The sequence below is a fragment of the Furipterus horrens genome, unplaced genomic scaffold (genome assembly GCF_987537825.1).
Source record: "Furipterus horrens unplaced genomic scaffold, mFurHor1.1.pri manual_scaffold_7, whole genome shotgun sequence".
NCBI classification, from domain to species: Eukaryota; Metazoa; Chordata; class Mammalia; order Chiroptera; family Furipteridae; genus Furipterus; species Furipterus horrens.
In genome coordinates, this window is record NW_028327177.1 from 38,903,682 (window position 1) to 38,925,039 (window position 21,358).

A 21,358-nucleotide genomic window follows, 5' to 3' on the forward strand; every position below is an offset into this window, starting at 1 on the left:
AGTAAAAAATACTGCCAGCTTAGCACTTTGTTTAGAGCTTAGGTTAGTAAAATTTAGGGTTTACTTTCTTTCTGAAAATCAAGTTAATATTTTAAAAACAATTTTATTTTATTTTATCTGATAACATTATATGTAAAGAAGTCATACTCAGCTTCCCCTTTTGACCTATAATGAGCTCTCAAATAAGATAGATACCAAAGCATCACATTTCCAAAGCATTGGATGGTTTAATCAAGATAATTCTTTGTATTATAAAAGTCTGAGAACGGGAGAATTTCTGTCCCCTATTTGGAATTACCCTTTAATTCATGTCTCATAGGGCATAAAAATTGTTAATGTAGTTGGAGAATTAGAGTATTTTTATTTCTACTGAAAAAAAAAAGTTACTTCATTACACTCAGAATTGATTTGATTTACTTGATGGCTGATGATAAGTTTTAAAATGTGTGATCTAGATCCTTTCAGTTTGAGAAATAAAGAAATGAAAAGACAATCTTTCCTGCTTCCAAACTGATTTATTTGGCTTTCAGCTGAAGTTTCTGGGTTGTTTTTTTTTAAAGATGTAAGACTAGAAAATGCATAAGTCTCAACATTTTTACTGCTATTTAAGATTATTTGTATGAAAACTATTTAACTTACAAGTCACTTTAATTAGTATCTTGTATTTTAAGTAAGTTTGGGATCAGTTTTTGAACTGGGCAAATTACTGAAGTGTACTTATTGGTAAAATTATATTTTTAAGTTGTAGTTGTGGCTTGGATTTAATGCATTTTTTTAAAAAAGTGTTTGTCATGTTATGTTATGTTTTTAACATTCTGTCAAGGTAATGCTTTTTTTAATTTTGTTTTTCTGTTTCTTAGGTTATTGAATTAGTTCAGAAATATGGCCCCAAAAGATGGTCTTTAATTGCAAAACATTTAAAAGGAAGGATAGGCAAACAGTGTAGAGAAAGATGGCATAATCATCTGAATCCTGAGGTAAAGAAATCTTCCTGGACAGAAGAGGAGGACAGGATCATTTATGAAGCGCATAAACGGTTGGGAAATCGTTGGGCAGAAATTGCCAAACTACTTCCTGGAAGGTGCTTATATAAATGTATATACATTTTTCTGTATTTAAATTTGATCTTAATTGTGTTACTATTAAATATATTGGCAAGTATCTGATGACTCTTATTTTATTTATAATTAAAATTGAGACTGTATAACACAAGCAACCCTTTAAGACTATTTGTAATATATCTGTAGTAAGGGATATAATTACTTTGTAATGGAATATTTTATAGTAGTTATATGTGCAATAAAATTACAGGCCTTTGGATTATGAATATTTACTGCACTCCCCAAATTATGTTTACATATCAGTGTCAGTCAGGCAGGTCTTCTGTGTTCAAACTTGGTTGGAATGGAATCTGAATTTAAAAGATTTCTTTTGTATTGGATTCTGTGCATAAGCCCAGATAATAATAAATATACTGGCTGCAATAAACTATGAAAGTGCATTAGAGAAAATGCAATTCTTAATTAATTATGGTATGATTCACATCATGGGAGTATCCCTGTGGCTAAAGTATAGAATTTCCCTCAGGGGCAGTGATGTGCTGTGTCCACTCTATGTTACTCTGGTTCAGATATATCCTAGTAGTACAGTAGACCAACAACCTCAGGAAAATCTGCCTCACTGAGAAGATAGGCATTTTTTTTTTTATTGTTGTAATCTCTATCTGTATAGCAGTTCATGGTTTATGAAATGCTTTTATATATATTTTAAAGTAATCTTCATATACTTGTGAAATACACAGAGCAGACATTGCTGTTTTCATAGGTAAGGAAATTAAAGCACAATGTTCAGTTTTTTTTTCAAGTCACTGAACCTGGTCTAGGAACTTTTGATGTTTTTAAACTCATACATATTTTTATTGTTCATAGAACCTAGCCTAGGGCCTTGACATAAATTAGGTTCTCAGTAAATGTTTGTAGACTTTATGAAAGATGGAATTTATATTATAAGTATCTGTAGGTTGAAGATTTACATTTATATAAAGGAAACAGGTAAAAAGGGAGCCCATGAATTTTCTTCCACAGATACTTTGTTCTAAAAAATGAAAAAAAAATATACTAGGATTCTATAATTTGTGGTTGCTTTTCAAACCATGTTTGTTCCTGGCTTCAAGGTCTTTGTCCTCACTATGCCCTTAAACTGGAATGCTCTTTTTTTTCTGTTTTTGTATGGTTGGTTTATCCTTATTATTCAGATCTTAGCTTCACTGTCACCTCCCCAGAGGTCTTTCTGGACTACCTAGTCAAAATTGCACTCCTTACTCATTTTTCTTATCCTACTTTAATGATCTGCATTGTACCGATATTTTTATTATATATTTAGTTTTTTGTTTTTCTAGTCTTCCTCCTTTCCTTCTGCCACACTTCCAATGAGAATGTAGATTTCTTGAGAGGGACTTTCTTTGTCTTTACTGCTATAACTCCAGTGCTTAGAACTGTGTCTGACCTATAGACGTACAGTTTGCCCTTTTAATTAAAAAAGTATCTAATTTTACATAAATATTGTAAAATGTACTTTGTATGTTTTATAGAGTATTAAAATTTGTGGAATTCTCTTTTTTAAAATTACACACTTTATTTTATAGGACTGATAATTCTATCAAAAACCATTGGAATTCTACTATGCGAAGAAAAGTGGAACAGGAGGGCTACTTACAAGATGGAATAAAATTAGAACGATCTTCATCTAAACTTCAACACAAACCTTGTGCAACAGTGGACCACTTGCAAACCCAGAATCAGTTTTACATACCTGTTCAGGCACATATTTTTAATACCTTTATTATTTCTAAAATTTCTTAAGTTGCTATATGGGAAGGTGTTTGGTTTCTTAATAGGACAAATACAACATATATTAAGGGGAATAGACATTTGCATTTCCAAGCTGAAAAAATATTGCATAACAATTATTAGTGGAGGTTTATCTCTATTTGTTTTGATAAATATTTTTGGAAAAAACTTATTAAAATATTTCCTTTTATTGATATGTGCAATTTTTACACATAAAAATTTAGTACATACAATTCCTAACACTACCATTCTTTGCCTCTTCATTTATGATTCAAAGCTAATGGTTATGTGTGCTTTAACACCTATTGTGGTTTTTAAAAAATTTGTGTAATTGTAGTATTCCTTATCCCTAAGATGTAATTGTATATAAAATGGTTTAAAGGAGAAAATAGTAAAATATCATTCAAGCCATCATTTTGGAGGGTGCGGTAAATAACTGGTTCTTTGATGGCATTCAACTTTACTTCCCCCTACTAACCAACCAGTTGAGTGACTTAAGTCTTCATTTAAAAATGTTCATTAGAGTAGAGATTATTCAAGTTCATAATAGGGCAACTCTATTTTCCTTACAGTGCATTTTCCTACCTATAAGAAATTAGTTCAGTAGGAGTTTTCATAAGGTTTGTTTCACATTTCCCTGTCGAGCTATCTGTCATGACATTGTTCATGTTGAGCAATTCTTGGTTCTTGTCACAATGTAACAATTAAGTCAGGACTTAATATATCTACCAAAAGACAAAATCTGGCTAAGTGTTAAAAATTTATGCTTAGTGTGCCTAAGAATTGATTTTATTCCATTATTGGACATTTTTAAAGACGTATTTTTAAAAGAAAGTCATGACATCTTAATTTACAAATAGGAAGGCATATGAAGACATAGTTATCTGCTGATACTCAATACCTTAAGGTTTTTATTGTCTATTTCTTTACATTTTTCTTTGGAGTCCTAGATTTCAGCAGCATAAACTAAAATAGTCTTCTGTCTTAGAAAGTTATTTAAATTTTTTTTTAAACTCATAAATAATTTTTAAAAATTATTTGGAGCCAAGGGAGTGTTTAACAGTCTCAGTCAAAATCTATTGAAAAGATAAGAACATTTCTTGTACTTTAAGAATTGTTTCCCTTGCATTTAATAATTCTTGAAAGATGTATATATTAATAGTTGAATTCATTTAAACTACTAAAAAGATCATTCTAATTTTTACTTGAAAGAAAAAAATTGATTGATTTGAAATACTGTCACAGATTTTAATGAAAGATGTGAGAAAGATATGTTTCTAATCCCACACTGTACAAATGTAAAGTGAAAGACAACTGATGCTAATCAGGCATTGTGAAAATTAAATTTAATGTTAGAAGTTATGTATAATGATTCTACATTAGTGATTTAGGTAGGCCATTATGGAAAATATACAGTATCATGCTTAGATTTATTATATTTTAAGGGTTTAAAAATACATTCTCATATTTCTTTCCACCACTGCACACTAACTACATGCAACTTCAAAATTCTTATTACAGATGCTTTAGAAAAGAAACAGAATAATTCTTAGTCTATTGTTGGAGTATTAAAAATACATGAGTGATTCTTATTTTTTTCTAAGACAAGCCATATAAGATGCCTCTATTTTCATAACTTTCTACCGAGAGGTTGCCATGGGATGGTGGTAGGGGTAGGAGATACGAACACTGAAAAATTTGCTTTAGTCTCCATCTTTGTGAGTGCTTTAAAAGGACTAATCCCTTCCTCTGAAAGATAGGAACACAGTTACTTTGTTTTCTCCAGGAAATAGAGCAATCTTAATAGCATATTTGAAAAAAATACTTCGTGGATATTGTAGTTAATAGATAGAGTGGTTGGCTGATAAATCTAGGCCAAGTAATTCTCACACTTCATCTAGAAGATAGATCTTTCCTGTGTTAAAACTTTTAATCAGACCCTGAGAACAGATGCACTTACTAGATAAGAAACTATTGTTGGTATGAACATTCAAAGTTAACAAAGCTACTTTCTGGCTTTTTAATGTTAGTATTTCATCAAGAGTTTTTGTGTTTTGTCTCAGATTTTAAAGTGTTATATGTACAATATTAATGATTTAATTACTTTTAGATCCCGGCCTATCAATATATGTCACCTGAAGGCAATTGTATAGAACATGTTCAGACTTCTGCCTTTATTCAGGTAACTTTTTATTTATAATAAAACAAAGGTAACATTTTCAAACATTTTTGAAAATCTAATAGTGCCTGTTTCCTCGTATATAAGACTAGGACAAAAACAATACTATCTGTCCCACACTGTACGAATGTAAACTGAAAGACAGCAGCAGTAAGGTGGTTCTTTTATTTTCCAACTTAACACATTCAGGTTGTGAATGGACATATTTTTGCTAAATTGGTTAAGAATGTATATTAAGATTTAATACTCCAGACATAATTTTTTAAATTGATATAGATGATGCAGTATACATTTTTATGCATTTAAATTTCACAAATATTTTCTATTGTAAATATTTACCATCATATCTTTATGTATTAGAGGGATTATGATATTGGCTATTTGGGATTTAGTAGTATTGAGCTTTAGAAAAAATAGATTTTATGTTCTGCAGAAGAAAATAAAAATTAGAACACTTATAATAATAAAGCAGTTATATAAGGAGTCTGTTTTTCTATTTTACTTATTTTAGCAACCCTTTGTTGATGAAGATCCTGATAAGGAAAAAAAAATAAAGGAACTTGAGTTGCTTCTTATGTCAGCTGAGAATGAAGTTAGAAGAAAGCAAGTTCCATCGGTAAGAAACTAGGTTAAGTGTTTAGATTTTATTGTTATAGTCTTATATTTTAAAATTTTTGTTAGCATTGACTTTCATATGTCAGGAAGTGGAAATCATATTCATTATAACTTCAGATTTTTAAATAGACTAAAAATAGTCATTCTAAGTTACAACTTTAAGGTTATCTGATTTTTTTTAATTGTATTTTTTCCATTACCATTTAGTCCCCTTATACCCTCACCCCGCAATTACCGCACTGTTGTCCATGTCCACGAGTCCTTTTCCCTTTTTGCTCAATCCCTCTACCCGCTACTGTCCCCCTCTTAGTGGTCATCCTGCTCTCTATCTATGAGTCTGTCTCTTATTTTGCTTGTTAGTTCAGTTTGTTCATTAGATTCCATATATGAGTGAAATCATATGGTATTTATCTTTCTCTAGCTTATTTCCCTTAGCATAATGTTCTCCAGGTCTATCCATACTGTTGCAAAGGGTAAAACTTTCTTCCCTTTTCACAGCCGAGTAGTATTCCATTGTGTAAATGCCCCATAGTTGTTTTATCCACTCATCTACTGATGGACACTTGGGCTGCTTCCATATCTTGGCTACTGTAAACAATGCTGCAGTGAACATAGGGATGCTTGTGTTCTTTTCAATTAATGTTTGGGTGCTTTCAGATATATTCCCAAGAAGTGGGGTCGCTGGGTCAAAAGACAGGTCTATTTTTAATTTTTTGAGGTATCTCCATATTGCTTCCCACAGTGGCTGCACCAATCTATATTCCTACCAACAACGCAAAAGGGTTCCCCTTTCTCCACATCCTCACCTCCACTTGTTCTTTGTTGATTTATTGATGATAGCCATTCTGACAGGTGTATGACGGTATCTGATTGTGGTTTTAATTTGCATTTCTCTGATGATTAGTGTCGTTGAGCATCTTTTCATATGCCTATTGGCCATCTGTATGTCCTCTTTGGAGAAGTGTCTATTCAGGTCCTTTGCCCATTTTGGGGGGGTTGTTTGTTTTTTAGTGCTGAGTTTTTTCAGTTCTTTATAAATTTTGGATATTAACTACTTCTCAGATGTATTGGTGAATATGTTCTCCCATTCCGTGGGTTTTCTTTTTATTTTGTTGATGTTTTCCTTTGCTATGCAAAAATTTTCAGTTTGATGTAGTCCCATTTGTTTATTTTTTTCTTTTGTTTCCCTTGCCTGGAGAGATATATCCTATAAAATATAGCTACGAGCAATGTCTGAGATTCTGCTGCCCATGTTTTCTTCTATGATTTTTATGGTTTGTGGCCTAACATTTAAGTCTTTAATCCACATTGAATTTATTCTTGTGTCTGGTGTAAGAAGATAGTCTAGTTTCATTTTCATGCATGTATCTGTCCAGTTCTCCCAACACTATTTATTGAATGAACTATCTTCAGCCCATCGTATGTGCTTGCTTCCTCTGTTGAATATTAATTGACTATAAAGGTGTAGGTTTATTTCTGGGCTCTCTATTCTGTTCCATTGATCAATGTGTCTGTTTTTATGCTAGTACCATACTGTTTTGATTACTATGGCCTTATAGTTTGATATTAGGTAGCATGATTCCTCCAGCTTTGTTCCTCTTTCTCAGAATCACTGTTGCTCTGCAGGGCTTTTTGTGGTTTCATATAACTTTCTGAAATATTTGTTCTAGTTCTGTGAAATACGCCATTAGAATCTTGATAGGAATTGCATTGAATCTACAGATTGCTTTGGATAGTATGGACATTTTAATGATGTTAATTCTTCCTATTCATGAACACAGTATATGCTTCCACTTACTTCTATCTTCTTTAATTTCTTTCTTCGGTGTCTTATAATTTTCTGAGTACAGGTCTTTTACATCCTTGATTAGGTTTATTCCTAGGTATTTTATTCTCTTTGAAGAAATTGTGAATGGGATTATTTTCTTAATTTCCCTTTCTGTTAGTTCGTCATTGCCATATAAAAATGCTGTGAAGAAAAAGAACATTTCGATTTTATGCTCTCTAAAGAAATTTTTATATGGATGTTGGGTTTTAGTTACCAAGTGTGAAAAGAATTATCTCTGAGATTTAGTTGATAAGAACAACTGTTAGTATTTAATTAGGATATATGGTTATCATTCTAACAATGATAATTATATAGCCTATGCTAGATGGATTAAGAGGGGAAAAAAGGTTGTGCTTAAGTAAAATTAAAAATTTTTAATATCCTGAGACTTTTTACATTTAAGAAAGGGATTTCCTTGGTTTGGGGCTGAATGAGGGGATAATACATTTAGAGGGATGGGAACTAATATCGAATTACTAAATAAAATAACTTGAGATCTTGAAATAGTATTATGATGTAGTTGGTGAGGTCTTTATACTATTTAAAAGAGCATTAATAAAATGATACTTGTTAATTATAATAGACAAGATATATACCACAGGAAGAGTAGTTTTTGTTTTGAAACTACAAAAAACCATGGGCAAATAGGTAGACCTGAAGAGTGCTTATTTTAAGATTAATTTTGGTTTTATTAAGCAGCTACAAATAAATAGTTATGGTTAGATAGTCACATAATTAGATCATGTTTAAACCAATTTTTATTTTTCAGATATTTTTATTTTTCATTAAAAGGGAAAAGGGGCTTTTTTTTTAAAGAACTTGCTATCTAAAATCCACTCTCATAAAGAACTGGTTTATAAGGAGGTTGGATATTCTAGATTCTAGAGAAAAGTTGCTGCACCCAGCAGAATAGACTCCACACAGACGAATAAATTATTTATTTTTAACAATTACATGATAATGATGGCTACTATTTTTCTGAGATCCATTGTAGATGTGTTATATGAATTTTTGGTAATCCTTATCTCTGTGAAGTAGGCAGTTTATTGTTAGGGATTTGGATTCAGGTGTGTATGATTGCAGACCTATGGTTTTTCCAGTGATCCAGTGATCTCCCTTGATGAATCTTTTTCCTACCTGCAAACTCAGTTGAAATGAATATGGGTTAAAAGCTCTCTTCAGAAAGTGATTGTAAACTCAATGCTAATGATATAAGATTGCTTTACTCTCTTATATTTTTTCGGAAACTTTAAAACAGGTGGATCTTCTTTTGCAACACTGTTGAAAACTTGTTTTGTCACCTTACTTAACTTGAAATGTAACATTTTGTTATTGTGAGTCTCTAGTACATTCTAGCAATCTTTATATTTAATAGTACTAGGTACAATTTATTGAATGCTTCCTCTGGACTGAGGCAATGTTCTCTTTAAAATATGGTAGTTACTAACCACATTTGATTTTTTTTTTCTTGCCTGTAAATTAAACATCTTTGATAATGCCGCAGACATAGTTTAACTTTCAAATGAAAACAAATTTTAAATGAAAAGAAACTTTAAAGACGGTTAGCTGCACTACTTTATAGTCTACCTCTGAGCATTGTGATTTTCCTTGAATCGTGATTTTTGTCCCCAAGATTACTCTCCTTGTCATTAAAGGAACTGCATTAAATCCATTTTTAATTTATCCTGTTCATTTGCATAAACACAACAAGAGCAGAAAATGATCACTTTTATGATCTTTAGTTCTGCTTTGCTGGAACTTACGCAAGGAATATTTAGGGTGACCTTCAGTCTGCCCTTAAAGGCACAGAAGCAGAACCACATACCTGGCATTCAGCCTTGCCTGTAAACACTTGTCTTTTCCAAGTCCTTCCAGTTTTCCATTGTGCCTTAAGGTCCCATCCAGCCATCTTTCAGGAAAACAACCTTCATTCCTTCCCTGGAAAGATTGCCATGGACCGCGCATCCATCCAAGGTACCAGGCCTTTTATCTCGTGGACTTTTATTACCTTTGAAAGTCAATCCCAGTTCCTCAGGGCTTTTTGGTAACAACCAAAGCCCAAGCATGTCTCCTTTAGGCATGACATTCCAGTCAAAGTCTTAGTTAAAAAAAAAACAAAACCTCTATTAACAACTGGTCTTATTAGTTTTATGCAAAGAAACTTATGTCATTACTTACTTCTTTAGAATGCCAAACTCTGGAGGGATCAGATAGGGAGAAAAATATACAGTGTGAAGGAAAATCCTTGTCCTTGTAATATTCACTGAACTTGCATTTCTATTCTTTATATTTTCATTTTTTCCCCCACTAAAAATTTTCTTTGTTTGTTTTTTCATTACAGTTGTCCCACTTTTTTCTTCCTCTTGCTTCCCTACACCCTGCCCCCACTTCTCCCACATTCAGTCCCCACCCAGTTGTCCATGTCCATGGGTCATTTATACATGTTCTTTGAGTAGACCCTTCCCCTTCTTACCTCCTTCTCTCCCTCCCATCTCCCCCTTTGTTACTGTTAGTTTATTCCTTGTTTACATACCTCTGGTTCAATTTTGCTCATTTGTTTGTGTTGTTCATTAGTTTCCTGTAATAGGTGATAGCACAAGTTATTTTTCTTTCGTTGCCTGGCTTATTTTCCTAAGCATAATTCTCTCTAGTTCCAACAATGTTGCAAGTGGTAGAAGTTCCTTCTTTCTTTCAGTACTTATTCATTGTCATTTTCCCCCTTTGTACTTGTGTTCCTCACTGTCTCTCTCTGTTTCTTCATCTTCTTAAAGCAGACCCTTTAGCATCTCTCGCAATGCTGCTTTGGTGGAGATGTATTCTTTTAGCCTTCTTTTGTCTTGGAAACTCCTTATTTCACCTTCCATTTTGAATGAGAGCCTTGCTGGGTAGAGTATTCTTGGTTGTAGGCCTTTGTTTTTCATTGCTTGGAATATTTTTTGCCATTCCCTTCTGGCTTGTAGTGTTTCTGCTGAGAAATCTGATGATAGCCTTATTGGAACTCCCTTGTATGTTATTAGTTGTTTCTCTGTTGCTGCTTTTAGGATTCTCTCTTTCTCTTTGAATGTTGGCATTTTAATTATGATGTGTCTTGAAGTGGGCCTGTTGGGGTTCATCTTCATTGGGACCCTCTGTGCTTCCTGAACTTGCATGACTCTTTCTCTCCTCATGTTAGGGAAGTTTTCTGTCATTAGTTTTTCAAAGAGGTTTTCTATCCCTTGCTCTTCTTCTTCTCCTTCTGGAATTCCTATGATACGGATATTATTATGTTTCATGTTATCCTGCAGCTTTCTTAGAACTTCTTCAGTCTTGTTCGTTTATTTTTCATTTTGTTGCACTGTCTGGGAGTTTTTGTCAACATTGTCCTCCAGCTCGCTGATCCGATCTTCTGCTTTCTCTAGCCTGCTTTTAATTCCTTCTATTGTGTTCTTCAATTCAGAGATTGTATTCTTCATTTCCTCCAGGCTCTTATTGATAGTTTCTATGTCCTTTTTCATGCTGGTGTAATTCTCAATAAGTTCCTTGTAGTTTTTCTGGAGTTCTTTGTAGTTTCCACTGAGCTCATTGAGCTTCTCCATAAGCCATGTTTTGAATTCCATATCTGATAGTTTGCTCCCCTCTATTTCATTTATCACTCTTTCTGGGGATTCTACCTTTCCTTTCGATGTGGGGTTGTTTCTCTGTCTCCCCATTTTTGTGACTCCTATTGTTTGTTGGTGCTTCTTAGAATCAACCACATTTGATTTTAAATAAGATTTAAAAATTAAGCTCATCAGTTGCACTAGCCACATTTTGGTTGCTTATATGAGCAACTTCAGATGTAGAACATTTTTATCACCTCAGAAAGTTTTATTGGACAGTGCAGTACACTTAAAATATTGTTCTTCTTTTTTCCCCCAGTATGTATTATAATTAACATAGAGTACTGTATAAGTTTAAGGTGTATAGAATAATGATTTGACTTACATGTGTTGTGAAATGATTACAACTTAAGTTTAGTTAACATCTATCATCTTATATACGTGCAAAAAAATTTTTTTTCTTTGTGGTAAGTGCTCTTATGATCTATCTACTCTCTTAACAGCTCTCAAATTACATATTGTTTGTTAATTATGACTCTTCCAGGTCTCTTTTCTTGTTTTTTTTTTTTTTTTTTAATTATGAAACACTAGGAAACTGGGCTCAAAGATAAGTATATTGCCCAGTGTACATCATTAGCGAGGGAAAGAAAAATGACACAGTCCTTGACCTCAAAGGATTTACTCTGTAGTGGGAATGCAGACAGGAAACAGGATATATTTTGTTAAAATAAGTCACAAAGTTTTATGGGAGCACATAGGACAGGTGCCTAACTGAGAGTTAGGTAGTCAGGGAAGGATTCCTGGAAGAAATTATATTTGAGCACAGTCTTGAAAGATAGGCAGTAATTATGTATTAGCAAAGTAAATGAACTAGGTCATTATTATACCTGGAATGGGTGAGAGTGGTCAGATGGAATACTTTCTAATGTTTGAACTTTATGTTAAATGAGGAATAGTTTTCCTGGTCAGTAGGCTGGACAGCATTCTATAGATGAAGGGAGCCGCAGTACGTTCAAAGGTATTCCAGGGTAAAAAGACTAACTCATCAGGGAATCACAAGTACTATACTTGGGTATTTCCAGGCAGGAGGAAGTGTTGGAAGATGAAGTTGGAAAGGTAGAGGCCAGATTCTAGGAGTTTTTACTTTATGTTGTATATACATGCTTGTATTATCTCACCATGATTTTATAAATTGTAAAACAAATTTAGTTAGAAAAAAGAAATAGTCAAGATATGTAGTTTAATGAAAAAAATTTATATCAATTTTTAGGAAAGACAATATATTTGCTATGATATTTTTAGCTGAAATGTTATAAAGTATGTTGTTCTAGGGAAAAAAACCTCTTACTTAAAATACAAATTTTATGCTTATATTGAGAATGACAAATAATATTCAAATTTCTTTTGTATTTTTAGCATCCTGGAAGCTTTTCTAGCTGGTCTGGTAGTTTCCTCATAGATGATAGCACATCTAATACTCTAAATAGCCTCGAGGAGCACACTAGTGAGTTTTACAGTATGGATGAAAATCAGACTCTGACTGCTCAGCAGAATTCACCCACAAAGTTCCTGTCCGTAGAGGCAAATGCTGTGCTGTCCTCTCTACAGACCATCCCAGAATTTGCAGAGACTCTACAACTTATTGAATCTGTAAGTATGAAATTATGAGATTACCAAAGGTTCAATTTTAGTTACATGGCTTCATGTTTAGAAACTCAGTTTAATGGCCACTGACCAGTTTTATGTTAAGCATTACTTTGTATGTCATGCTTAATTTCAATCTGATATTTTGCATTGACTTCTCGGAAAAATATATAAATCTTTCTCAGTATGTATCTTGTGTAGTTTTTTTTTTTTAATTTAAAATTTACCAATTCATTCTTTGTAATACAAGTTGTACAAATATGTTAGCGATAGTTGGGAGCTAGAGAAAACTGGAAGGAAGAAAATTAAAATCTTCCATAAATCAAGAGTTACTAATTTGAAGTATTTCCTTTCAGGCTATATCCTATACATATAAAACATATTCATATATTTTAAAAGCCCGATACACTTATGTTTGTGGATTTTCCCCCCACACATCATGAGCATGTCTGTTGTCTTAACTTTTTTTTTAACTTGAATTTTAATGGCTTCGTAGTATTCTATCATATGACTATAATAAATTTATTTACCCAGCGTACTTATATTATTGGTAATGGTGTCCAGTTTTTCAGTATTACAAATTGCAAAATGTATTATGTAAAGCTTTTTACAAAATTATGGTTTCGTCCTTAGGTTAAATTGAATTTCTGGATCAAAGTGTATGACAATTTTGAAGATGTCCCATACACATTACCAAACGATTATGTAGAATTTGTTAATATTTTTCTGATGTGGAGTAGAGTGTGAAGTTTTATGATGAATTATACTCTTTGATAATAACAAATAATTTGTTCCTTTTTAAAAAAGTACATTAACAGTAAGCTTCAGCTTCTGAACTAGATGGAATGTTATTTTGAGATATTCCAAATTGGAGTAATAGTAAAACCATAATCTGTTCCTCTCAAATGGTCTTGTTTAAAAAAAGATGAACAAGGAAAGGAAAGCAGTTCTATTGATAAAAATGAGTAGTTAATTAACTGTGAAAATCATCCCAAGTTCAATATCAGTTTTAACTAGGTTGTAGCATTAACTTTAAGAATTTTAATTTATTGCAGGATCCTGTAGCATGGAGTGATGTTACCAGTTTTGATGTTACTGATGCTGCTGCTTCTCCTGTCAAGTCCACTCCAGTTAAACTAATGCGAATTCAACACAATGAAAGTGCCATGGAGTGTCAGCTTAACGTCAGCCTTGTCCTTGAAGAGAAAAAAAACAGTTGTAATGGTGCAGAAAGTGAGGCTGTTCCTTTAACATCCCCAAGTGTGGCCAAGTTTAGTACTCCACCGACCATTCTCAGAAAAAAGAGAAGAGCACGAGTGGGTCAGTCCCCCAGCAGTGAACTTGGCGATGGCTCATTCAGTGATATCAGTAATGCAGCATTAAAACATACACCGGTGAAAACACTACCATTTTCTCCTTCACAGGTAGTAGTGTTGTTTCTTTCCAAATATTGCTGAGCTACATTAAATTACATCTTTAATATCCTTGCTAGCAGTTCATTGCTTTGATATCATATAAAAATGGATAATGTACTTAAAATGTATATATGAGCATGCTAAGCTCTGATAAATCAGAAGGTATCTCACAAAGTATAGTCGTGGCATTAGAGTGTCTTACAATTTTAAGATATAAAAGGGATGTTTTAGAGAATCTAGTTCCACATCTTTAATGGGATTTATCAGGAAATAGGCCCAGAAAGGTAAAATGATTTGTCCAAGTTATCTAATGGCAGAGCTGAACTTGATATCAAGTGTTCTAACTTTTCGGCAGATATCAGGTGTATATATATCCATAGATGACTGCTCACTGTAAGAATTTCATGTGTCAGAAGATTTTTCTAGGGGTATCAAGAACTACCTGCTTTTTCCTATAGTTGTGTTCCTGGGCAGCTGATATTTGTGTTAGGGCAAACTGTGCCTTTCTTAATGAACAAGTGTGTTCTAGGCTGCATGCTAACCACTTTTATTATAGCATCTCAGTTAATCCTCTTCCAAAAAACCTTAGGAGGTAGGTGGAATAAAATTCAGAAGTTAAGCAAGTTGTAGCCCTGGCTGCTGTGGCTCAGTGGATTGAGTGTCGGCCTGCAAGCCAAGTGTCGCTGGTTCGATTCCCAGTCAGGGTACATAATTAGGTTCCACGTCAGTTCCCCAGTTGGAGGTGTTTTGACATTAGGAATATGAAGAAGACCTGGCAAGACACAATCACTATGTTTTCTGAAAATTGTGCCTTCCCTGCCCTTCAAGAGGTGTCATTTTTGCAAAATACAATGTGATAGTGCAATCCCCACCCCCACCCTCACCCTAGCCCTCAAAGTTATAAAGCCCCTAGAAGAAGAAATATGCTTGGGCACACTAACAATTTTCTATTTATAGGGCTTTACACATTAGCAGTTTTTGTTCAAGTGTAAAATCCAAGGCTGAGAAGGTGAGGCATGATTAAAAAGACCTTATATCCAATGGCAAAGAGCTTGGATTTTATCCTGTAATGGATGGGTATCGCTACAGGGTTTTAAGAGGGTTTGACTGCTAGCTAATCTTAGGGGTAGGGATTTTGCAGATATTAGAAACTAAAAACGATAGAGCTAGAATTCACTTTGCTTATAAATAGCCTTCCAGCAATTTCCACTTCTTTCTACCACTGCTTCTAAACTATTGGCTTCAAAAATAAATTAGTATTTCACAACTGTGTGTAAGTTAAGATCCAATGAGTAAAGCATGCTATTTGGAAAATGGATTCTGTGATACCAATTTTGGCCGCTTAGGGTTCTGAGCTGTGTTGTAAATAAGCAAATTTGCCAGACAGCTGTATTTCTCATCAGCAAATCATTATTCTGAATTCAAAGTATTCTCATAGGGAAGGACACTTAAGATCATTTACTAATAAACTAATAAAACTTTTTTTCATTTGTACTATTATACAGATCTGTTGATCTGTTACATTTAACACAGCAATTTATGGTTTCTAGATTCCTATTTGAGAATATACTGTTTAAAAATTTTTATATTGTTTTGTAACTTTTGAATATGTGTTAAATGACTATTTCTTGAATGCCTATTATGTGCTAAACAGTGTTCTAATTGATGGAAAGGCAGAAATGAATAAAACAAAAATTCTTGCCCTCCTGGAGCTTAATTTTCATAGAGTGGAGCATAAATGTGGTATTATTGGCAATCCTTTTCTAAGAGGAATTGGAGAGTAATTTGCAAATATTATCAGTTTAATGGTTATGCAGGGACTTTGATGTTCTAGAAATTGTCTTTAAACTCTTCTGTTTTTAGTTTTTCAACACGTGCTCTGGAAATGAACAAGTTAATATAGAAAATCCTTCATTTACATCAACCCCTATTTGTGGGCAGAAAGTTCTCATTACAGCTCCTCTTCATAAGGAAACAACCCCCAAAGATCAAAAGGAAAATGTAGGGTAAGTAGGTATTAAGTAATTTTGTTTTTAAAAAAAAAAAAAAAAGAAGAAGCACAATTTCAAGAGTAGATTATTAGGTTTTTGTCCATTTATGCATATATCATAATCCCTATCCATATGGGACTTAGAATTGAAAACAAAATCATAACCTTATGTTTATCTACAGGAGACCAAAAACCAGCTAAATGCACTTGTTAAAACTTCTAACTCAAGCAAGACAACATTTTCACATTAGTTCTATTTTCCATTTTAAGGTCATTGAAATAAAGTCAACTAATTATAAACCTTAATCACATCTACAAAATACTTTTATAGGGGAAAAAAAAATCTTTGATTGGAATAAGAATTGGTTTAAGCAGGCATACCTTATGTAGGTAGTCCTGTAATTTTTAAATAAAGCATGTATACAGGAAAAATTTTGTGTATGCTTCTTATCATGACTTTGCCTTCCTTCATAAAGTCAAATTTTGACTGTAATACAAATATCTAAATGATTGAATAGGTTTAGAACACCAACAATTAGAAGATCTATATTGGGGACCACACCAAGAACACCTACTCCTTTTAAGAATGCACTTGCTGCTCAGGAGAAAAAATATGGACCCCTTAAAATTGTGGTATGTATACTCTTTATTTTTAAGAGTTTTCCTAATTTAATAAAAACACATTTTGATTTTTATCTTTTTAGAAAAGGTATTCACTGAAACTGATAAAAAGTTTTATCTCTTGATTCATAAGTTTGAATTTATGTTCATCTTTTTTTTGACTTATAAACTGTTGCTTGACCTGTTTTAACTTTTTATTTTTGTTGTAGCATCTAGAGAAGGCCAATCAAGTGTCAGCGGAGCTCTTTTCTTACACTAAAACCAACCTTTTAGTAGTTTAAGTAGTGGTTATCAGTAATAGAATAAAATAATTTTAATATTTTTATATACATAAGCACTTTTCTAATAATATTTTTTAAACTGATTGATCAGAATATCTCTTTAAGGCTCAGTTTCCTCTTCTGTTCAATGAAGATCATAAAACACACCCCAGAGAGTTATTGGTAAAGATAAAAGTGATAGTAGAAATAAATCTGGTGAGGCTGTTTCAAGTACAATAGTATGTGCTTCATTAACTGCTGCTATTAAAATAATTTTAATAATAGTGTTAGCAATAGTAGTTAATGAATAGAGATAGGAAGTGTCATCTGTGCTTTCACATACATATGTGAAGAAAGTACCACACTTTACTCAATGCTTGCAATGTGCAATATTATTTTTGCCATGAAACTGATTAGTTCATTAATTATTCAATTATGTATCACGAGGGACTGGGAGGAAAAAGTATAAAAGATGGGTTTCTACATATAGGGAGAAAAAAAAAATTGCTATAAAAGATTTCTTAAAAATCTTTTAAAAAACAATTTAGTCACAGCCACTTGCCTTCTTGGAAGAAGATATTCGGGAAGTTTTAAAAGAAGAAACTGGAACAGATATATTCCTCAAAGAGGAAGATGAATCTGCTTACAAAAGCTGCAAACAAGAGGTGATATTTTAGTATTACTTATTGTTAATAAAAGCCTTATCATGTCCAAGTGACTTTCCTATAATGTGTTCATTATAAATTATTCATTCTAGCATACTGCTTCTTTGAAGAAAGTCAGAAAATCACTAGTCTTAGATAATTGGGAAAAAGAAGAACCAGGTACTCAACTATCTACTGAAGACATTTCAGACACACAGGTTTGTAAAGCATTTTTTTTAATGGTTGCTTTAAGTCCTGGTGGTTTTTGTTTCTTAATCAATGTTGGTCAATTCATTAGAGATTTATATAAAGTTCCCTTTGGTATTATTTTGCCTAATTCAGAAAGAAGATATTAACTATAGAGAATATTTTATTTGCTTCCTTTTTATGTTTTTTGTTTTGAGAGGAGTTGGGTCTCTTATGTATGCTGTCAAAAAGTGGTAGTTCTTAAAACTTTAAATTTCAATATTTATCTTTGATTCATTTCTGAAATATTTAATTTTACTAGAAGTTTACATTACTAGGCATTTCATCAGAGCTAAAAGATTTCTTGGAGGAAAATGAACTGGGATTCCACAACTGCTTACTCAGTAGTCCCTCTATTTGTCTCTGTTTTTGAATTTGTTATTTTATTTTCCTCTTTCTTTGTTTTTCTCTCTTAGTCAGAAAATATATTTACAACATCTTTATTAATGATACCATTACTGGAAATAAATGATAATAGGTGCAACTTGACTCCTGAAAAACAAGATATTAATTCAACCAACAAAATATATACACTTAATAAAAAGAAACCAAACCCTAACACTCCCAAATTTGCCACATTGGAAAAGAATCTTCAGGTATGAATTTATAAATTTCTTTTAATGATTTTTGTTGTTGTTCATTCAATTATCACTTTGGACTTACTGATCACAAATTATGCTTTTTTTAAAAAAATGGCATTGACTACAACAGTACCTAAACATTCATTATTATTTTGTCATTTAACTAGATTTGGGTTTTGAATGACTCATTCATCAGGGCACATATAAACTAAATAATCAGAGTTGTAGCCAGAGACTCTTCTGTGATTTCCTAAGCACTATTTCATTTTATTTTATTTTTCTTTCTTATTTATTTGTTTGTTTATTTATAATGAAATTTATTGGAGTGATATTGGTTAATAAAATTATATAGGTTTTATGTGTACAATTCTATAATGTATCACTGTATATTGTGTTATATGTTCACCACTCCAAGTCAAGTCTCTTTCTGTCACCATTATCCTGCCTTTATCCTCTTCTACCTCCTTCTACCCTCTTTCCCTGTAGTAATCATCATACTGTTGTCTGCATCTATGAGGGTTTATGTTTTCATTTTTAATCCCCTCACCTTTTTCACCCAGCCATCCCCTCTGAGAGCTATCAGTGTGCTCTCTATCTATGAGTCTGTCACTGTTTTGCTTGTTAGTTTGTTTTGTTCATTAGATTTCACATGTAAGTGAAGTCATAGGGTATTTATATGTTTGACTGGCTTATTTCACTTAGCATAATACTCTCCAAGTCCACCCATGCTGTCGCAAAAGGTAAGATTTCCTTCTTTTTTATGGCTGAGTAGTATTCCTTGTGTAAATGTACCACAGCTTTTTTATCTACTCACCTACTGATGGGCACTTGGGCTGCTTCCAAATTTTGACTATGGTATATAATGCTGCAATGAACATAGGGTGCATATTATTTCATTTTTAAACTAAAGATACCTAAATCCACTTCTGGCATCTCTTCCCTTATTACAAATAAGTATTGCCCTAATTGCTATCTTGAAGGGGTAAGTGATTGGGAACAGTTTATACTTGATTTTGTTGGTGTAATGGTTTCCAGTGAACTTCTTGGCTCAAAAGTTGTAAAAGAAAATCCTTTTTTTTTCCTGTTGCTATGCAGCTGTTATGTAGCTGCACATGAAGGATGGAAAATTTTTACTATTTTATCTGAAGAATTTAGTCCAAAGAATTTGAGAGTTCATTGAGGAGGAAGTTTTCTTTACACCACAATGATTGCAGGAATGATTTCTTGAAAACATCTTGGGCCATCAAATATGGCCACCTCATCTCTGTCTTGAGCCATTGCTCATCAAAGGGCCTTGTAGCATATTCTCTTAATCCATTTAAAATGATTTGATTTCCATGTGTTGAACGCAAAGCTTTTCAGGAAAATTTATTACATAACAGGTCATTCTATAATGTAGTAGCCCTTATAATAAAGGCAGAAAACAAATAAAACAAACATAAACTTGACTTTGAGATATGAATGCATTTCCTAATTTGCAAGACATAAAGCATTCTTTGCTCATTTTTTGACATTACATCCTTTCAATCTTTTGTTAAATTTTGAAGCAATAAAGACTGACATTTCTTTCCATGTTAAGACTGATTTGATTGGCGGGATGGGCAGGAAGTTGTGGGGACAAAACTTTTAAACTGCTTGTACAGGCTTGTAACAATATAGATAGCTTTAAAAATGACCTTAAATATTTCAGTATGCATTTTTTAAATTGTGACTTAATGGTCACCATTTTTCTTTTTAGATTTTATTTATTTATTTTTAGAGAGGAGAAAAGAGGGGGAAATAGAGAGAAACATCAATGTATGAGAGAAACATCTCTCAGTTGCCTCTCGCTTGCACCTCAATCAGGGACTGGGCCCACAACCCAGGCATGTGCCCTGACTGAGAATTGAACCAACAACCGTTAGCTTTGCAGGACAATGTTCAACCGACGAGCTACGCCAGTCAGGGCTCAGTATGTATTTTTAAAACATAACATCATTTAAAAAGAATCATTATCCAAACATTTTTACTTTAACTACTTATCAAAGGTCCAATCAATTAAAGTAATTGATTTTTAAAAGTGTACTTGTGAAGTGGTATAATTAAATATTTTAGTAATTTTAATGTTACTATTAATATTTCCTTCCTAGTCAAATTGTGAATGGGAAACAGTGGTTTATGGGAAGACAGAAGACCAACTTATCATGACTGAACAAGCAAGAAGATATTTGAGCACTTACACAGCTACCAGCAGCACTTCAAGAACTCTCATACTGTAATTGTTATTAAATCTGATGAAGTGCCCCGTTCCCTTATTATATTCTGTACTAAATTAGGTTACAATGAAATTTTTGTCAGTTAATTGTTTTTAAAGTTTTAATATATCCCTAAAACTGTTTGCATCTTTTTTCATACTTAGCAGGCAGAAAGCTAAGCCACTTAAGTAAGGGGTAGGCAATTTCATAGTTTATTTTTCAAGAGATGAGATTTTAAAAAATTGTTTTTAAAAAACAAGATGAAAAATTATATTGGAATGTTCATGGATATTCTAAAAGTAAATTCTCACACATTTTCTTTAAAAGATATATTTCTACTCTCTTAATGCTGCAGTTTTGTTATAGATGTGTGATTTCTGAAGTTAGTCTATGTATGGGAAGCACACATGGTTTTATGAAATACTTTTGCCTGCGTGCTGATTTACTTAGGCTGCCATTTACAAAGAAACACAATGGAAAAGAAGTTAAAGGAAGAATAGAAAGTTGCACTACTAATTTTTGGTATTTTTCAAAAACAATTAACTACAGTGTTAAATGTATTTATTTGAGCATAGTACTAAAAACAAAAAGCATGGAAAAAGGGTATTTTCCTTTGTAAAGAGTCAGTATTTTCTTCATATATCTCAGAAGAGCTGAGAGTTCGTTGAATGTAT

At 32.7% G+C, this 21,358-nt stretch overlaps 1 protein-coding gene across 2 annotated transcripts in view; it reads left to right on the forward strand.

The window, feature by feature from the left end:
- The window catches only part of MYBL1 (MYB proto-oncogene like 1), a 33,936-nt gene extending 12,886 nt beyond the window's left edge, over positions 1 to 21,050 (forward strand). Inside the window, exons 5-16 of one of the 2 annotated variants that reach the window (XM_090283617.1) lie at positions 861 to 1,081; positions 2,645 to 2,819; positions 4,960 to 5,031; positions 5,540 to 5,644; positions 12,466 to 12,699; positions 13,749 to 14,117; positions 15,972 to 16,114; positions 16,617 to 16,731; positions 17,528 to 17,644; positions 17,737 to 17,841; positions 18,286 to 18,465; positions 20,580 to 21,050. In XM_090283617.1, the coding sequence (XP_090139743.1) occupies positions 861 to 1,081; positions 2,645 to 2,819; positions 4,960 to 5,031; positions 5,540 to 5,644; positions 12,466 to 12,699; positions 13,749 to 14,117; positions 15,972 to 16,114; positions 16,617 to 16,731; positions 17,528 to 17,644; positions 17,737 to 17,841; positions 18,286 to 18,465; positions 20,580 to 20,708 (1,965 nt within the window). In that variant the 3' untranslated portion in view covers positions 20,709 to 21,050. The remainder of the gene's footprint in view (positions 1 to 860; positions 1,082 to 2,644; positions 2,820 to 4,959; positions 5,032 to 5,539; positions 5,645 to 12,465; positions 12,700 to 13,748; positions 14,118 to 15,971; positions 16,115 to 16,616; positions 16,732 to 17,527; positions 17,645 to 17,736; positions 17,842 to 18,285; positions 18,466 to 20,579) is intronic. The other variant, XM_090283618.1, reaches the window with a different exon arrangement.
- Positions 21,051 to 21,358: the final 308 nt, after the last annotated feature.